The sequence below is a fragment of the Papio anubis genome, chromosome 17, assembly GCF_008728515.1.
Source record: "Papio anubis isolate 15944 chromosome 17, Panubis1.0, whole genome shotgun sequence".
In the NCBI taxonomy this organism is placed as follows: Eukaryota; Metazoa; Chordata; class Mammalia; order Primates; family Cercopithecidae; genus Papio; species Papio anubis.
This window is the reverse complement of record NC_044992.1, coordinates 35,016,658-35,034,018: the sequence shown is the minus strand read 5'-3', so window position 1 is coordinate 35,034,018 and position 17,361 is coordinate 35,016,658. Positions and strand designations below refer to the sequence as shown.

General features: G+C 48.1%; 1 protein-coding gene across 14 annotated transcripts in view; it reads left to right on the top strand.

The window, feature by feature from the left end:
• MSI2 (musashi RNA binding protein 2) overlaps window positions 1-17,361 on the top strand; it is a 468,587-nt gene that overhangs the window by 358,517 nt on the left and 92,709 nt on the right. For all 14 annotated transcript variants that reach the window (XR_002517859.2, XR_002517858.2, XR_002517860.2 and 11 more), the window contains exons 9-10: window positions 2,713-2,827; window positions 13,982-14,056. Coding sequence is in view for 11 of the 14 variants with exons in the window: in XM_031657051.1 (XP_031512911.1) it covers window positions 2,713-2,827; window positions 13,982-14,056 (190 nt within the window). In the remaining 3 variants the exon portion in view is untranslated. The remainder of the gene's footprint in view (window positions 1-2,712; window positions 2,828-13,981; window positions 14,057-17,361) is intronic.

Sequence of the window (17,361 nt, the reverse complement as noted above, 5' to 3'; positions counted from 1 at the left end):
AACAAAGTAACTCTAAGACAATTTTAGTATGTCTTTTCAGTATTTTTCCCTATATGATATATGCACTTGTTTATTTTTCAAAAAGTCAGTGACATTTGCTTTTTTCCCTCCTGCAGTTAGAGTGACCTGTCATCCTGGTTTGCCTGGGACTGAGGGGTTTCCCAGAACCAGTGCATAATTATTATCAACACACTTTTTCATAGCTTCATAGCATTCAATCAGTGTGGATAAACCAGACTCAGCTAATTCCCTGTTCTTCTGTATTTCAGTTATTTCCTTTTATTAAAAAAAATAATAATAATCTAATTCCTGTAGGGCAAATTCCTAGAGGTAAGATTACTAGGTGTATGTATAAATTTATGGCTTTTGATATAGTGTCAGGTTGCCCTCCAGAAAAATACGTGCCAATTTCCACCCCACCGCACCATACCCTCAGAAACCCTTATATCAAACAATGCTTTCATCACTGTCAATCTGTGGGCAAAAAATATACTTTATCTTGGGGAATGTGTTCTTTATTAGCCGTCTGTGAATTGTCTACTCATGTCTTTTACCCATGGCTCTTTTGGGATGCTCATCTCTTTTAATCTGTAGAACTCTTTGTATTAAGCATATTAGTCATGAATGTTGAACCATTTTGTCCATTTTTTAAGGCATTTGTGGTTATTCTTGAAAGAGCAAGAGTAATACCTGTTATCGGGTGTCTTTGAAGAAAGGGGACTTATATCTTAGGTAATTATAGCATCCCCCTAACGTTGAGCACTAAAATATTTTTTGATTGAAGTATTTGAGATGAGACTATCTCTAAAACAGATAACCCATAGAGGTCCCTTTTTATTTTTATTTTATTTATTTATGTTTTTGAGACAGAGTCTCGCTCTGTCGCCCAGGCTAGAGTGCAGTGGTGCAATCTCGGCTCACTACAACCTCCACCTCACGGGTTCAAGCAATTCTTCTGCCTTAGTCTCCCAAGTAGCTGGGATTACAGGAGCGTGCCACCACGCCTGGCTAATTTTTTTGTATTTTTAGTAGAGACAGGGTTTGCCATGATGGCCAGGCTGGTCTCAAACTCTTGGGCTCAAGCAGTCTGCCTGCCTTAGCCTCCCTAAGTGCTGGGATTACAAGTGTGAGCCACTTTGTCCGGCCTAGAGGTGTCTATTTAAACAACGTATATTGCACACAGTTTAACTTTTTCTTGATATCTCAGGCACACTGTGAACAATAGTAATTTTCTGTGTTACAGTGATACCTCAGCAGCTGTTGAACTATGTAGAGCTTTTGCTCCTATACCATATGGCCCAGACTGCTCTTTAAATAAGATACCTGATTCTTGTCTTTTCTCCATCACTATCAGGCTGTCATGCTGTTCCTTTTGGCTGTTAAAAGCATCCGTGCTTTACCCTGCAACATCCCATCTTCATCAGCAGTGGGATTGATTACTGGCTAACAATGCTTCTTAAATTTCTCTGTAAACAAAAAGCAAATAAGTGCTCATAAGCACAGGCCTAAGGTGCTCTGATAAAACAGTGAAGGAACTTCCAAGGGCCAGTTTTACTTACTCCCTGAGGTTTGTATTTGGCATAGTTAAGGTTATTAAATAAGTGACCTCTGGGTATACAAGCAGATTAGCATGAAGAAATTTTAGAGTCGGAAGAGAAACAGAAAGGGGAGATTAGCAACCACTTGAAAATGTAGCTGCAAATGAGAAACTAGTAATCCAGATGAACAGAATCAGTATTTAATCTTATTACTTCCCTCAGGAGTGTGGTAGTGGTGTAGGTTTTGTGGAAATGTGGCATTGCTGACCTAGAAATTCTAAAGATCTGGTTTGTAGGCCTGAACCTGTTGGGGAGGGCTTTCAGCATGTTACACAATAATTTTTATTTTTAAGACAGGGTCTCGCCGTGTCACCCAGGCTGGAGTGCAGTGGCATGATCATGGCTCACTGCATCCTTGTCCTCCCAGACCCAGGTGATCCCCCTACCTCAGCCTCCTAGGTAGCTGGGACTACAGGTGTGTGCTACCACACCTGCCTAGTTTTTTATACTTTTTTTAGTACAGATGGGGTTTCACCATGTTGCCCAGGCTGATCTCAAACTCCTGGGCTCAAGCTGATTCACCTGCCTCCACCTCCCAAAGTGCTGGGATTACAGACATGATCCCCCATACCCGGCCAACACAAAACTTCTGATGCTCTGTTTTCTCATCTGCGAACTGGGGCTAAGGCTAAGTGGTCTGTCTATTTAATAAGAGTTTGAATCAGATGGCCTGGCATGAAGAATCACTGGCCTGAGGGAATGTCAGGGACATTTGTAAACGTGTAAAGGCTGAAAATCCTGAGGGGTTATTATTATTGCTATTGTTGTTATTATTCACAGACACATCCAACAGCCGTTGTCTGCCTCCTTATCTGTCATGCTTTCTGCACGAGCGTCAACCTGAGCTTCAATCTGTGTGTGTATCTTCGGCTTACGTCCTCGCCACCCCTCCAGAACCCAATTTCATCCTTGTAGGTTTTTCCGAAGTAGGATTTGCACAAGTGGCGTGTTTTCTTAAGTATTTATTTTGCAGGCCATTTACTCGGCACGGCTGTTTTTACAGTGGGTAAGGAGCAAGGCTAAAAATAACTTAGCTCGTAACCAGATCAGTTCTGCATTTGACATTTACGTGGAATTCATTTGCATCTCATTTGTTCGCCTTTCTGTTTAACAGGTAGAATGTAAGAAAGCTCAGCCGAAAGAAGTCATGTTCCCACCTGGGACAAGAGGCCGGGCCCGGGGACTGCCTTACACCATGGACGCGTTCATGCTGGGCATGGGGATGCTGGGTGAGTCTAGACAGGACCGCAGGTCACCGTGGACTGGGAGGGCTATGGAGGCCTCTACTCCCAATTGGGTCACCTACCAGTGGGGCAAACTGCTTCACCTTTCTGAGCCTCAGTTTCCTTGTGTATAGATGAGGATGATAATTCCCCACTCCAAGACAGTTGTGATGATTGAGTGTGTGTGTAGGTATGTGTGCGTGCGTGCGTGTGTGTGGGGGTGTGTGTGTGTGTTTGTATTTATAATTTTGCCCCATGCCTGGCTTATAGGATATGTTAGACTATTTTCTCTCTTTTCCATCTCCTTCCTCAAAAGAAGGAAAAGTCCCCCTCTGTCTGCCTCAGCCCTCTCATCTGAGTGGGAGTTCTTAAGATGTAAGGACTCCTGGCTGACTTAACTTGTGTGGGCTGAGGCTACATTTTCTAAAACTTGGGAGAGGAGGGAAGTGGTAAGGGTGGGCGATAATCCTGTCTATTTAAATGATTAACATTTTTCTCTTGGGATATCAAAATTTGCATTTAAATGGATGTTTTAAATAGCCTGTTTTACTCTTTATTTGCCAAAAAAAAAAAAAAATGATGAAAGACAAAGTGTGTTTGTTCTGACTAAAAATGATTTCTCCTGGCTTTTAGAGAAATTGAGTTGCATATTATGCCCCTTTCCTTAAAGGTATCTCTGTCCGTCCTGCGTAGATAATTGAAAATCTTACCGCTTAAATGGCATGAAAGATGGAGAAAGCAGTGGAGATGCGTAATGGTGTAGATCGCAACAATAATTAGAAATTTAAAGGCGAGAGAACGGTATTTTAGTGCAAGTTATTGTGTGTCAGGAAAATACTAATTAAATGGGATAAATGGTAGTTAATGGTAAAATTCCATTCAGGCACATGAGCTGTCTAGTGTTAATGGGTTTTCATTTGGTTTGGCTAAGAGTCCCACTTCTATATTGTTTGATAAGCCCTTTCTACATTTTCAGATTTGCTGCCGTTTAAATCACTTCTGGCTTAATTTTAAATTTATAAAACTTTTTGTGGTCTGACAAAGAATTGTATCTACTTGTCTGAGGAAATAACAAGGGCAAGTAAAACTGTTTTGAAGAACTTTATGAAACAGAAAAAGATGCCAGGAGAATATTAAAAATGGCCATGACGTTAATTCTCCTCAAATGAATTTTTTAGGCTTAACAGAGTTTCAAAGATAAATCCTATTGTAATTTTTTAAAATTGGCCAGATGTTTCTAAAACTTACCTCTGGAAGAAGAAACAAGTGAGAATAGATGAGAAAATGTTTTTAAAAAGAGGAATGAGAAAAGACCAACAGTGAGAGCGTAACACAAAGCTACAGTAACTAAAACAGTATGGTACATGGGAATGCACCAGTTGATAGAAAAAGGTAAAAAGTCTAAACTAAATATATCTATATTTAAGAGTGTGTTTTTAAAAATCAGTGATAATTATTTCCTGGTTGACTACAAGATAATTACTTAGCTCCTCCTTTAAAAAAATAATTCTTATTAGGTCTTTGTTTTATATCAAAAGAAACTCCAAGCTGGTATTTTTAAATGGTGAAATCAAACCTGAAAGAAGGAGAGTTGAGCTGAGTACAGTGGTGCTCGCCTGCAATCGGGAGGCTGAAGCACGAGGATCGCTTGAGGCCAGGAGTTTATGAGCCAGCCTGGGAAACATAGTGAGACACCCTCTACAAAAAATAATAAACATTAGACTGGGCACGGTGGCTCACGCCTGTAATCCCAGCACTTTGGGAGGCCGAGGCAGGTGGATCACCTGAGGTCAGGAATTCAAGACCAGCGCGGGCAACATGGTGAAACCCCGTCTCTACTAAAAATACAAAAATCAGCTGGGCACTGCAGCACGTGCCTGTAATCCCAGCTACTCGGGAGGCTAAAGCAGGAGAATCGCTTGAACCCAGGAGGCAGAGGTTGCAGTGAGCCAAGATTGCGCCACTGCACTCCAGCCTAGGTGACAGAGTGAGATTCCATCTCAAAATAATAATAATAATAATAATAAGCATTAGTGGGGTGTGGTGGCGTGCACATGTGGCCCCAGCTACTCAGGAGGCTGATGCAGGAGGAAAGCTTGAGCCCAGGAACTCTGGGCTGTGCAGATTCGGTGTCCCCACTAAATTTAGCATCAGGATGGTGACCTCCTGGTAGTGGAGGAACATCAGGTTGTCTAAGGAGGAGTGAACAGAACCAGGTTGGAAATGAAGCATCTCAAAACTCTGTGCTGATCAGAGTGGGATCGTGCCTGTGAGAACCTACTGCACCACAGCCGGGACAGCACAGAGCATAGAAAGATCTGTTTCTGAAAAAATATAAAATAAGAAAGAGTTGGGGGCCAGGCACGGTGGCCCATGCCCATAATTCTACCACTTTGGGAAGCCGAGGATTGCCTGAGCCCAGGAGTTCGAGACCAACCTGAGCAACATGGTGAGACCCTGTCTCTCTCTCTCTCTCTCTCTCTCTCTCTCTCTTTTTTCTTTTGAGATGGAGTCTCTCGCTCTGTCTCCAGGCTGGAGTGCCATGGCACGATCTCAGCTCACTGCAACCTCCACCTCCCAGGTTCAAGCAATTCTCCTGCCTCAGCCTCCTGAGTAGCTGGGATTACAGGTGCGCGCCACCACACCCAGTTAATTTTTGTATTTTTAGCCAGAGACGGGGTTTCACCATTTTGGCCAGGATGTTCTCGATCTCTTGACCTTGTGATCCACCCACCTCGGCCTCCCAAAGTGCTGGGATTACAGGCTTGAGCCACTGCGCCCGGCGACCCCATCTCTTTAAAAAAAAAAAAAAGCAAAATAAAAATTAAATAAGAAAGAGTTGAGCCTATTACCACCTACTAGGTTTTAGAGTCTTGAATTTAAAATGAGCATAAAGGCCCTACGGCATAAAATGGAAGACCTTTAGGATCCAAATCTTCAGGAAATTTCCCACCTTTCTGAGTCTAACTTGGTTAGATGCTGGGAAGAGGGAACTGGTTTTCATCTGGGAGAAGCAGAGGTGTGAAGCAGAGCCAGCTCAGCTCCTGTCAGTTGACAAAGAACAAAGAGTGCTCAGCCTCCCAGACTTCAAGCAAAGGCTCAGGCCCACATCTCCATAATCACCCAAGCTTGGATCCCGGCACAGAAGGGCACCTAATGTTTCATCATGGGAACCCAGGTGAGGAAGCAGGGCAGGAGGCGTGGGTCAAGAGCACCTACTGCATGACCAGCCCTGAGCTAGCCTTGGGACATGGTGCTTCACAAGCAGATGTGGTTCCTGCCCTCAGCGAGCTTGTGGTCTATACAGAGAGCCCAATGTGTAACAGTGCATTGCACAGATGCCTAATGATCATCATAGAGTCTGGGGGTGATTGAAAAGCACGTCATGAGGAGTGGAAGCCAGTCTTAGGAATCAGGGAAGTGGCATTTCAGCAGAAATGAGAAGGGTGAGTAAGCCAGGGGCCTTCCATTTGGAAGAAACAGCCTTGGAACACGAGGACCCTACTGTGGGAGCTTGAGAGCCAACCGGCCTGGCCATGTGTGTGTGGGAAGAGGGGGAGAGACAGGCCAAGGGGCTCCAGGGTTGGCTTTGCCTGTAGCTTGTGGGCAGACCCGAGTGGCCCCTTCCTGAGCGCACCTACTGGGGTGGTAGGAGACAGCACTGGTCCCTGTGCTTGTCTGGACAGCATCTGAACGGCGCCTGCTCGCTGGGGGACGGATATGTGATGGCTGCCAGGAGCTTGCTCATCTGCCCAGCTCTTCCCTCATCTACTCACAGTTCAAGTTATGACTTCCCCAAGCCACAGTAAAGAAGGAGCTGTTAGGTGAAGATACTGTTGCAGTTCAGAGCCTATTGTTTTTGAGTTACAATCTTCCCAGCCCCACCCTGCTGCTGAAGGCCTTTGCCTTTTGCCTGCTGTAGCTGTGGTTGTGCCTAACCCCAGACCCTATCCAGCCCAACCCCAGGTCACAGAGGCACTAGTCCTCTTCTAACGAAGCAGAGAACCCTTTGGATGAAATGGATGGGGTCAGCCGTAGCCAGAGCAGGGCTCCACCAAGGGAGGCCATGTGGTCCAGAGGCAAGAGCTTGGAACTTTGGAATCAGCAGACCTGGACTCTTCACTCTATCCGCTGTGTGATTTGGAGCAAGTGGCTTAGCTTCTCTGTTCTTCATTTATCCTACCCATGGGGTAATAATCTTACTTCATGGGGTTGTTGGAGGATAAATGAAACTGTATCTTGCCTGGTAAATACTGTAGTCTAATCTGAGATGTTATAGCTAGTAAGATATATGTTCATTTACTCTTCAGAAAGAAAAAATATGCTATTAATTAAACTACATAATGCTTTCTTATCACATTGGCTGCAAGATAGATCCCACTTTCACAGAAGTTGAAGTGTGGAGAAGATGTGTGTCTTCAAATCAACAAGGTATCGTAGTATGTACTCAAGCTGGGAGTTGTTATTAACAAGGCACTAGGAAGCCCTACCACTTGGACTTACTTACCACCCATGGCTGAGAACCTAGCTAGACCCACGGATGTGACCTGTGCTGTGGCAACTGCAGCCTCTTTCTCCTTGTGGACTCCCAGCCCAAGGAGTTTGGATTATTCTTGAGTAACCACCTTCTGACAAAGATCTATGTGCTGGATTCCAGGTCTCATCAGCCCTGGGCCCTCCTGAATTTCCCAGTGACTGTGGTGAGGCCATCCATATGCACTGAGCAGGGCCTCCTAAAAGGTCCCAAAATATGTCCCCCAGCCAGGAACCAGCTCAGCCAGAGGTCCAGGCAGAAGGGATGAATCAGATACAGTGTCAAGCTGTATCTGAGGAGATACAGGCCTCCCCAGCCAGCACAGAGCCTCCTCCTGAGCCCTCTGTAATGCACCCACTGGGAACTCCCTGGGCTGCCCTCTGTTTTGCCCATTGGTGCAGCTTGGCACTCTGGGTCTATGAACTCTCTGAGTGAGGAGACTGCCATTTGCCGTGCTGTGATGGAAGCCCTTGACTCTGTGATCAAAGACTGTTTCTCTTTCTTCTTGCCTCTTCCCTCAAAAGTGGTAGTGTGGCACCAGGCAGAGTCGAATCTTTTGGTAGGGTGGCCTGACGTGACCCCATCACTCACATGGGTCACCATCTCCACTGTACACTATGCCTGCGCATTCATCCTGGAAGCACTACCCGTCCTCACCAACAGCAGTTTGGCTGATGAACTTGACTCATGCAGAAAAACATTTTCATTTTCTTAAAGTTAACTAACCAATGCAATTAGATGAGGTTTCCATGATTTAAACCTTTATCATTGAAAGAGTGGAAAAATTAAATGGCACTTCTAGGGATTTTTTAGAAACGAGATTATAAACCATTAAAACATTAAAATTCATTCATTCAACAAATATTTATTAAATGAGTACCTACTAAGTGCCAGGCACCGTTCTAGATGCTAAAAATGCAGCAGAAAACTAAGTCTCTGATTTCAGGGAGCTGACATTCTAGTGAGGAGTCTGAGACAACCAGCACAGTGGTCTGTAAATGACTTGGACTCTGTGGAACTAATTTTTAAATATCCTTTAAGATTTTCTCCATACTCTGGGTGGTCTCATCAGAGGGAGACTGATAAGCATATAGTTGCACAGTTATTCTATCTTGGTCTCTGTTGATATGGCTACAGACATCCTTGGGGAAAACCTACATCTGTTTTGGTTTTAGCTTTTACAGCATTTGACAGAATCACAGAATAATCAACCTGATGGGAATTCCTTAAAAGGAATGTAGAAGAGAAGAGGAGGCGTTATCCTTAGGCCAGGTCTCCCACCTTTGAGCCGGACAAAAGCAGAGTCACCTAAGATTCTTAGAAAAGGTCCTTTGCAGGCTGGCGCAGTGGCTCATGCCTATAATCCCAGGAGGCCAAGGCACCTGAGTTCAGGAGTTCGAGACCAGCCTGGCCAACATAGTGAAACCTCATCTCTACTAAAAGTACAAAAATTAGCCGGGCGTGGTGGCGCACACCTGTAGTCCCAGCTACTCGGGAGGCTGAGGCAGAAGAATCGCTTGAACCCGGAGGCAGAGTTTGCAGTGAGCCAAGATCATGCCACTGCACTCCAGCCTGGGTGACAGTGCAAGATTCCATCTCAAAAACAAACAAACAAACAAACAAACAGAAAAGGTCTTTTGCAGCCCCTCTGACTTTGTGGCACAGTCTTGCAGCACCAAGAGGTGCCCACAGTTACCCAGCTCAATGTGATAGAATCTCTTTCATTTTTCTTAATGAAGGTGAACTTAATAAAAGCAAACACATGATGATTGTTGATATATTTGATTTCTCTGAGCCTTCTCTGCCCTCAGCCACATAATCCCACTGCCTTTAACTTTCTTGGCCTCATCGGGCACATGCTGTTTATTTAACATGCTGATACGAGTGTTAGAGAAATAGCACATTGCTGAGCCCTTAAAGAAAAGCTTCACCCTGTCAGCTCAGAAACAGAGAGATGCTGATGATCAGCTAAAGCACATTAGCCAAAAGCATTCTTAGGTGCAGTCGTACTGAGAAGCCCCCCGTGAAGTCCTGACTCAGTGTTCCCTGACATTAAGCCCCTCTGAAATGCGGGCAAAAAATGAATAAAGTATCATTGAGAACAGGGACTAGGAAGCTGTGATCTGCTGGCGTTCACTAACAGATCAAAAGATTGGAGATTGGCTGCAACTTAAAACCACACATCTAGACTCAATTTCGACTGGGATCTGGCTTTCCCAAAAATATCTGTTGAGGTTATTCTCAAGGAAGTGTTCCTTTGTTTAGCCGCTTCCTGAGGGACAGAGGAAACTCAGAATTCAGCTCTTCATTGTCCCTGTAGAGCCGTGCAGCCCAATAGAACTTCCTGCAAGGGAGGGAGGGTCCTGTCTGCACTGGCCAATATCACTGCCCGCCTGTGCACGGTAGCTGCTGAGCCCTTGAGTTGCGGCTTTTGCAACTGAGGAGTTGAAGCTTTCATTTTAGATAATTTTAATTAAATTTAAATTGGACAGCGCAGGTCTGGAGGAGCCCCTGCAACTCAGAGTGATTCTGGGGGCAAAGCATCTTTGTAGACTTTAGCCTTCACATCCTTGCCTAGGAAGGACTCTTGGCACTTGGTGTTTAGTCTGTTTGCAGACCTCATGGAGCCGATGTGGTGCCCCAGGCAGTGCTCTAAACATCGCAGCAGATCTGTCACACTCTGGCAGTTCCCTGGATAAACAGCCCTGTCTCTTGTCTCTTTCAAGTCTGGGGCCTGGTGGGAGCCGTTTTCCATGACTCTGAGTAGCTGAGTAACAGAGCCCAGGAGAGGATGAGTCATGGACCTGTCTAGAAGGGAAACATCTCTAGGGTTGCAGCAAAGATCTAGAACCAGAACCACAGTTTTGAGAACTTTGTCAGCATCCCCAAAATGGGGACTCAAAATGAGCTCACTGGCAAATCCAAATTCTATTGTTGATTTCTGTATTTTGCTTCTACAATGGAAAGCCGATATGCGAGAGAGGTGGTCACCCCGGCAGAAGCCTTGATTTTTTTTTTGACTTTAGTGACAAGAGATAATTACTGTGGGATTGATCAGGCGTCCAGAGTATTGGAGCAAATAAATTGTGCAGTGGCCAGTGCGGGAGGGGCCTGGCTGCTAATGGAAGTGGTGGCTGGGTCATCCCGCTGTAATGTGGCTTGATGGAGCGTCTGCACGGGTCTGCTGTAATGTGCTATTGATATGCAGCCAGCCAATTTCCCCCGTGTGGCTGGGGCTGTGAACCATTCGAGCAGAGCTGGGCTGCACAGCAGTAAATGAAGAGGAAAATTGAAGTAATGTCGTATTATAAATTTATGATTTCATCTGCCTGACCTAGAGGATGTTCGGTGATGGGGGGTGGAGATAAGATCCCCCACTCTGGCAGATGCCGAATTCTCATCTTTGTGGTTTGGAAGACTGTAGTATTGATGTGTCCAGGAAGAGTGGGGTGAGACCCAAAGTTGGGGTGAACCTGACCATGCTTTTCTTCTTTCTTGTTGGAGCCTTGTGGGAAAGCCGGGAAGAAAGCAGGTGTCATAGCATTGTATTGGTCACTTAAGTGCAGGGAGAAACTGGCTGTTCTGCCACTTCCCACCTTCCTGAGGGAAGGTGACACATGGGCTTATGCTTTTGCTGTCAGATTAACACTAAAATATTTAAGACCCCCAGCTCTGAAGTTAGAAGCAAAGGAGCCATTTTTCATCAGAAAAGCCCCTAGGCAGCCATGACTTGGCTGTTTGCATATAATCCGTTTATCAATATTGTTGAAATCATGGTATAAGAAATCTAGTATGAGATCTGATTTGCTAGCAGGTGATTAATTTGGAGGAGAACTGAGCTGCCCAGCCACGAAATAAATACGAAGGAAGGCGCCAGTATGCATGTGTCCATTTAAGGCATCTGAGCCCTGGCCTTTGCCGTTCTTCCTTCCTTCTTTCCCCATCGGGTTCCTGAGCTCAGCATCCCACTGGGCCCCTGCTCGTTAGCTAGCAGCCAGTGCAGAGCTGCTGGGTCCTTCTGCCTCGCTTGGGCAGGCTTCTGCCAGTGAGTCACCAAGCGCTGGGAAATAAGCGCATGGGGAGGAGCAGGGAGCAAGAGCCTGTGGAGGCAGAGACAGTTCCATTGGCCAGTGAGTGAGCTGTGACTGCAAATTTGGGAAGGTTCTGGGGGAAGCAAGAGAAAGGAGCCACAGCTGATCTCACTTGAGAATTTGGGCACATCACTGTTGCAAGACTTTCTACAGGTAACAAGACTTAAGCTCCAAGAGAAAAAGGAAGACTCCTATGTTAAGTCGTGTTGCTGTCACAGATTACCATAGACTGGGTGGCTTATGAACAGCAAACGTTTATTTCTCACAGTTCTGGAGGCTGGGAAGTAACGATCAAGGCGCTGGCTGATTCCATGTATGGTGAGGGCCCGCTTCCTCATATATGGCCCCTTCTAACCATGTCCTCACGTGTTGGAAGGGGTGAGGGTCTCTCTGTGGCATCTTTGTTAAGGGCACATTCATGAGGGCTCCACCTCATGGCCTCATCACACCCCAAAGGCCCCACCTCCTAAGGCCTTAACCTTGGGGGTTAAGATTTCAACAAAGAAATTGGGGGCAAACACAAACATCAAATCATAACAACCCCCAAGGGCATGGTTGTGGGCCAGACGCAGGACTAGAACCCAGGTCTCCTGACTTCAGACCCGCGAGTTTCTGCTCTAGGTCTGGTGGCAGATCCACAGATCCTAGGGCAGAGGCTACAACACCAACATCCACCAGGAAGTGAGGGACGGTGGAGCCCATCTCCGAGGCACAAAAGTTCTGAGTAGGCAGCAGGATGACAAGCAGACTGTGACTCCTGTTGCCGAGTGCAGGCAAAGTGGAATTTAGTAAGTGATCCTTTTCCGTTAGCCCTCACTTGCAGGGTCACAAAGTGGTCAGTGTGATGTGTGAGAAGCCACTGAGCAGGTAAGACCCCAGAGCTGTTTGTAGGGATGTTTTTAAAGGGGGTGTGTAGAAGGGCAGAGACAGCCGTGGAAAGTGTCACTGCTGCCCTCAATTGCCGGAGAGCGTGGAGGCTGCCATAAGTCTAGCCATCAAAGTCATTGTTTGCCAGTGTTTTGATCACAAGCAACAGAAACAACCCTGGCTGCTGTAAGCAGCAAGGAGATTATTAGAAGGAGCTTGGGCAGTGCTGGAGAATTGACAGATGGCTGGAGAACAGGACTCAAAACAGGCAGGAACCGGGGGAGGTGGGTGGTCAGAGCCCCAGCCCTAGTCAACGGGACAACTCAGGAATGACCTGGTCAGGGGGCCACTGTTGCCAACACTGGATGCCAGATTCTGCTGCTGACACCAGAATAAATTCAAAGCCAGTCCCTCCTCCTCTGCCCTACCAGCTCCAGAGGCAGATCCCAAGGAGGGCTTCCATCTGTCGAGCCCAGGTTCACGGGCCTGCCTCTCAGCCTCCAACCCCAGGAAGAGCGGGAGGGAGGCCCTCTCAGCTTCTGTGATGGGGGGTGGGCCTCTCTCCAAGACTCACACACAGGGAGAGGCTCAGGGGCTGGGCAGCCAAAAAACGACCACAGACATTCACCTCCAAGGTCAAAGCGAAAGTCTTGTTCTCAGTGGTTGGGTGGCCGTGGTGGCATCTTAAGAGCATAAATGCACTGAGGTTACACATATACTGAGTGGAGGGAGGTAGAGTGAGCCTGGCCCATGTGGCCTTCATTTAGCCTGAATCAGGCAGGGACGTGAAGAACGAAGTGGCCTGAGCGGCCACAATGAGCTAAATGACACCTCACATCACTGGGGGTTAGTGACAGATCTGAGATGGTCACACCGGCTCCTGGACTTGCCAGCTGAGTTTCTTGTGTGCCCAATGGCCAGCCCAGTGGCAGTTTCTGCAAGCGTCTTTCAGTGAACCACTCACCCCCTAGCTTGTCTGCTGAGACAGGGGTCTAGAAATAATACGCTTGCTGTGAAATGCCCATCCAGTCACACCGCACGGGGCTCCTGAGTTTGAGCTACACTTTGTGGTTTGCATCTTAACACACCCAGCCCCTCACCGTTCTCCAAAGATCCTGGCACCTCCGTGGAGTGTCAAAACTGCAATGTGGGCCGTGGCTCATCAGGCCCAGCGTTTTCCAGAGGCCCAGGGTGAGCCCTGAGTTTGGCTGCTAAACTGTGACTCCTGAGTTCCCATGTTCTGTCTGGTGCTGGCTCTGTTGTCCACTGCCTTGGGAGGAGGCATCACAAGGACTTTAATCTCCTACTGTCAATAGCTTTAAGGTAAAGTACATGCAGGGTAAGCTCTCCAAATGTCAGAGCCAGGCGCAGGCCTTGTGTTTGGTGCTGATGCATGGCATTTACTCTGAAGGTTCAGGAAAGTAGATGGGCTTTGCAAGGTCTGGCTGCCCAAATACGGGTTAATTAGCAACAGCTGACAGCAGCGCCTCCGGCCATGGGAGAGAGGTGACCCAGGCCCTTGATAAAAAAAAAACCCTCATGGGAGACAAATTATTCTGTGAAGGAAAATAACTCAGGCTGTTCCTCATTGCCACCCTCCGTGAGATTTTACCCCAGACCTGAGGCGGCTGTACTAACAGGACTCTGATCTTTCTCTTTGTGTTCAAGGATACCCCAACTTCGTGGCGACCTATGGCCGCGGCTACCCCGGATTTGCTCCTAGCTATGGCTATCAGTTCCCAGGTGAGTGGCTTGGGCTCCCAGGGCTTTGGAAGCACAAGAGGTGGGCTGCATTTGGGGGGAGGTGAGAGGACCCCTAAAAGAATGCATTTCATACATGCATCCACTTGAAAATGACCTATACGTGATAAATTTCAAACCCATTGAAGTTCAAGGCCAGGGTGCAGCTCAGAGTTTCTGATTAACTCAAGTATAACTCACTGGTGCTGGGTATTTGAGGATGGCAGCTTTTAAAGGGAAAGCAGGAGAACTAAAGCAAGAGGCCTCTGTCTGTGCTCACCTCCTTTTTCTGAAGCCTCTTCCAGGTTTTTTCTCACTGGGGACTGAACTCTAGGCCCGGGGCTTTCTTTCACCCTCTACCACCCTTGCCGGCCTCCCTCGCCTGCCCAGTGTTTGACGTCTCCCCGCCCTTCCTTCCTTTCCTCCACTTCTCCTCCTCCCGCTCGGTCCTGACTGCTGTGGCTTCGGCGCCCTTCTGGGCTGTGTTGATGTTGAGCTGCTGGGGGTTGGGCTGCCATCCATCTGGGTGGGCTGTTTAGATTCTCCTTTCCCTCTGCGTGGGTATCAAGACTTGAGGCAGAGCCCGTGGTGATACCCGCTGCTCCAGCTCCAGCTCCAGGTAGCTGGCAGGCCTGGGAGCTCACCTGGAAGAAGCAGTGAGGAGACACATGGTCTTGTAGGGATGGGGGAGGGACAATGAAGGAAGCCATGTTTTACAGGGTGTGCTTTTCCCCAGCCTTTCTCAAATCTGGAGCACAGATAAGAATATATTGGAGTGTGGCTGGGCACGGTGGCTCATGCCTGGAATCCCAGCACTTTGGGAGGCTGAGGCGGGTGGATCACGAGGTCAGGAAATGGAGACCATCCTGGCTAACATGTTAAAATCCCATCTCTACTAAATATACAAAAAATAAATTGGCTGGGCATGATGGCAGGCGCCTGTAATCCCAGCTACTTGGGAGGCTAAGGCAGGAGAATGGCATGAACCTGGAAGATGGAGCTTGCAGTGAGCAGAGATCACGCCATTGCACTCCAGCCTGGGTGACAGAGCGAGACTCTGTCTCAAAAAAAAAAAAAGAATATATTGGGGTGTTTGGGGGTGTCCATGTGCAAAGGACAGATTCCAGAGGAGGTGTTAGGGACAGTCTTGTCCCCTGTGGGTTCTCTGCTGAGGGAGGAGGCTCCATGGGGAGCTGAGCTGCAGACGGAGTTTCCCCCCTGCCTTGTAGCCATGCCTAGACCTGGAGGTCTGGGAGTGTCAGGGTCTGAGATTAATTAGGAAGCAAAGGGAGTGAAGATGTGTCGCTGGAAGATGGCGCCCTGACACTGATGACAGGAGGGCAGGGTGAGGACTTGGCCTGGTCTTTGCCTCAGAGCAAGCATTGGGGCGGGAAAGGTGCAGGCGGGCAGGTCAGGAGGCATTTGGGGGCACCTAGAGCCGTGCTTTATGGCAGACAGATCCCTCAACCAGCAGTGGAAGCCCCAAGCTCTTGTCCTGGCTCCGACACCACCTGGCCAAGTGGCCGTGGGCAGGTCACTCAGCTTCTCGGGCCTTACTTCTCTCTTTTGGAAAAGGGGGTCTGTGAGGAATGGTCTTTGGGGTCTGTGCCCCGCTCTGATTGTGTGGGTCAGAGGGTGCAGGGAAGGCAGCCACAGAAGCAGAAGTTCAAGATAGAGGAGTTTGAGTGCAGGGGGCTCCCCGACCAGTGTCCCCTGGGGCTGGGGCGGTTCCCCCATCTAGGAGGGGCCTCAGCAAGGCTCCTCGGCCTGCACTGAGGAAGCCATCCCCAAAGATGCCCCACAGCAGCAGGCTGCTTCAGGATGGCCACAGGTTCCCAGACCTGAAGGAAGGAAGGGCACAGGCAAGAAGGACCACCACAAGAGAGGCCAGCACTCAACCAGTCACTGTCATTAACTTTCCCGTTTCCAGGCAGATACCCCCACCAGGCACAGGCACAGAGGTAGAAACTCCTTCTGAAGGGGTCACAGTATGCAAGGGGCAGGACCTGCATTTGGACCAGGCAGTCTGGGCCTTAACCGCCACCTTCCGCTATCTCCCTAGCGTCCATTTGTCTGGTACAATAATACTAGCCACAAGTAGCTACTAAAACTTAGGTTTAAATTAAAGTTGGCAACACTTGTAATCCCAGCACTTTGGGAGGCCGAGGTAGGAGGATCACTTGAGGTCAGGAGTTCGAGACCCACCTGGCCAACATGGCGAAACCTCATCTCTACTAAAAATATAAAAACGAGCCAGGCGTGGTGCCAGGCGTCTATAATCCCAGCTACTCAGGAGGCTGAGGCAAGAGAATCACTTGAACCCAGGAGGCAGAGGTTGCAGTGAGCCAAGATTGTACCACTATCCTCCAACCTAGGTGACAGAGTGAGACTCTGTCTCAAAAATAATAATAGAAGAAGAAGAAGTAAAAGGAAAATTTCAGTTCCTTTAGAAACACTGGCCGCATTTCAGTGACTCAGTAGCCCTGTATGGCAAGTGGCTATTGCCAGCACAGAATGTAGAACGGTCACTGCGGAAATTTCTTATGGGCCGGTACTGTTCCAGTGCTTAAAGGAAGAGGGCTGTTATTGGGGGATGCATGGTCCACGCACTTAAACATGCACACCACTCCTCCCCAGAGAGACCCGTGGGGCCAGCACCCCTGTGCTTCATTCTCTGCCTGTCCTGCTCAGCCCAGAAGCTGGTGGCAGGTTCAAGGGGAGCTTTTCCTCTCACTTCCTCCCCTGGCTTCCCCTCCAGGGGATGACAGGCACAAAGGCTCACACATCTCGGGCCTCCAAGTGCAGCACTGATCTGTGCACTCAGCCTGCACAACCTGCTCCCCTCCTTAATCAGGCTACCATTGCCCCGAGTGTGATGCTAGTCCCAGGAGGTTAGAATTGAGGGATCTTAACATGGAATAATTGGGGGAGGGCATCAATGTGGATCCCATGCTAAGGCACCTGTCTCATCAGAGGGCCTGCCCCAGGGCCCCCATGAGTTGGCTCAGAGTACAACTCTGCCTCCATGGCCTGCATCCCTGGGCCTGCCCCAGGCAGACGGATGCAGCAGTGACCAAATTGAGGCTGGGCAGAGTGAGATAGGGTCCCCTGGGTGCCAGCCCTTCACCAAAGCCAAGGCTTTGGGAATTGGGAGGTTTGAGCTGGGGGAAGGAGGATAGAGTGGGGTTGGAGTGTTTATGCTCAGGACCCATCTGTCATGGCCACAGCCCCTGCAGCTTAATACAATCAGCTAGGTTTGAATGGGACAGAAATCAGGCATTACAGTGTACAGACAGCAGCTTCCTGAC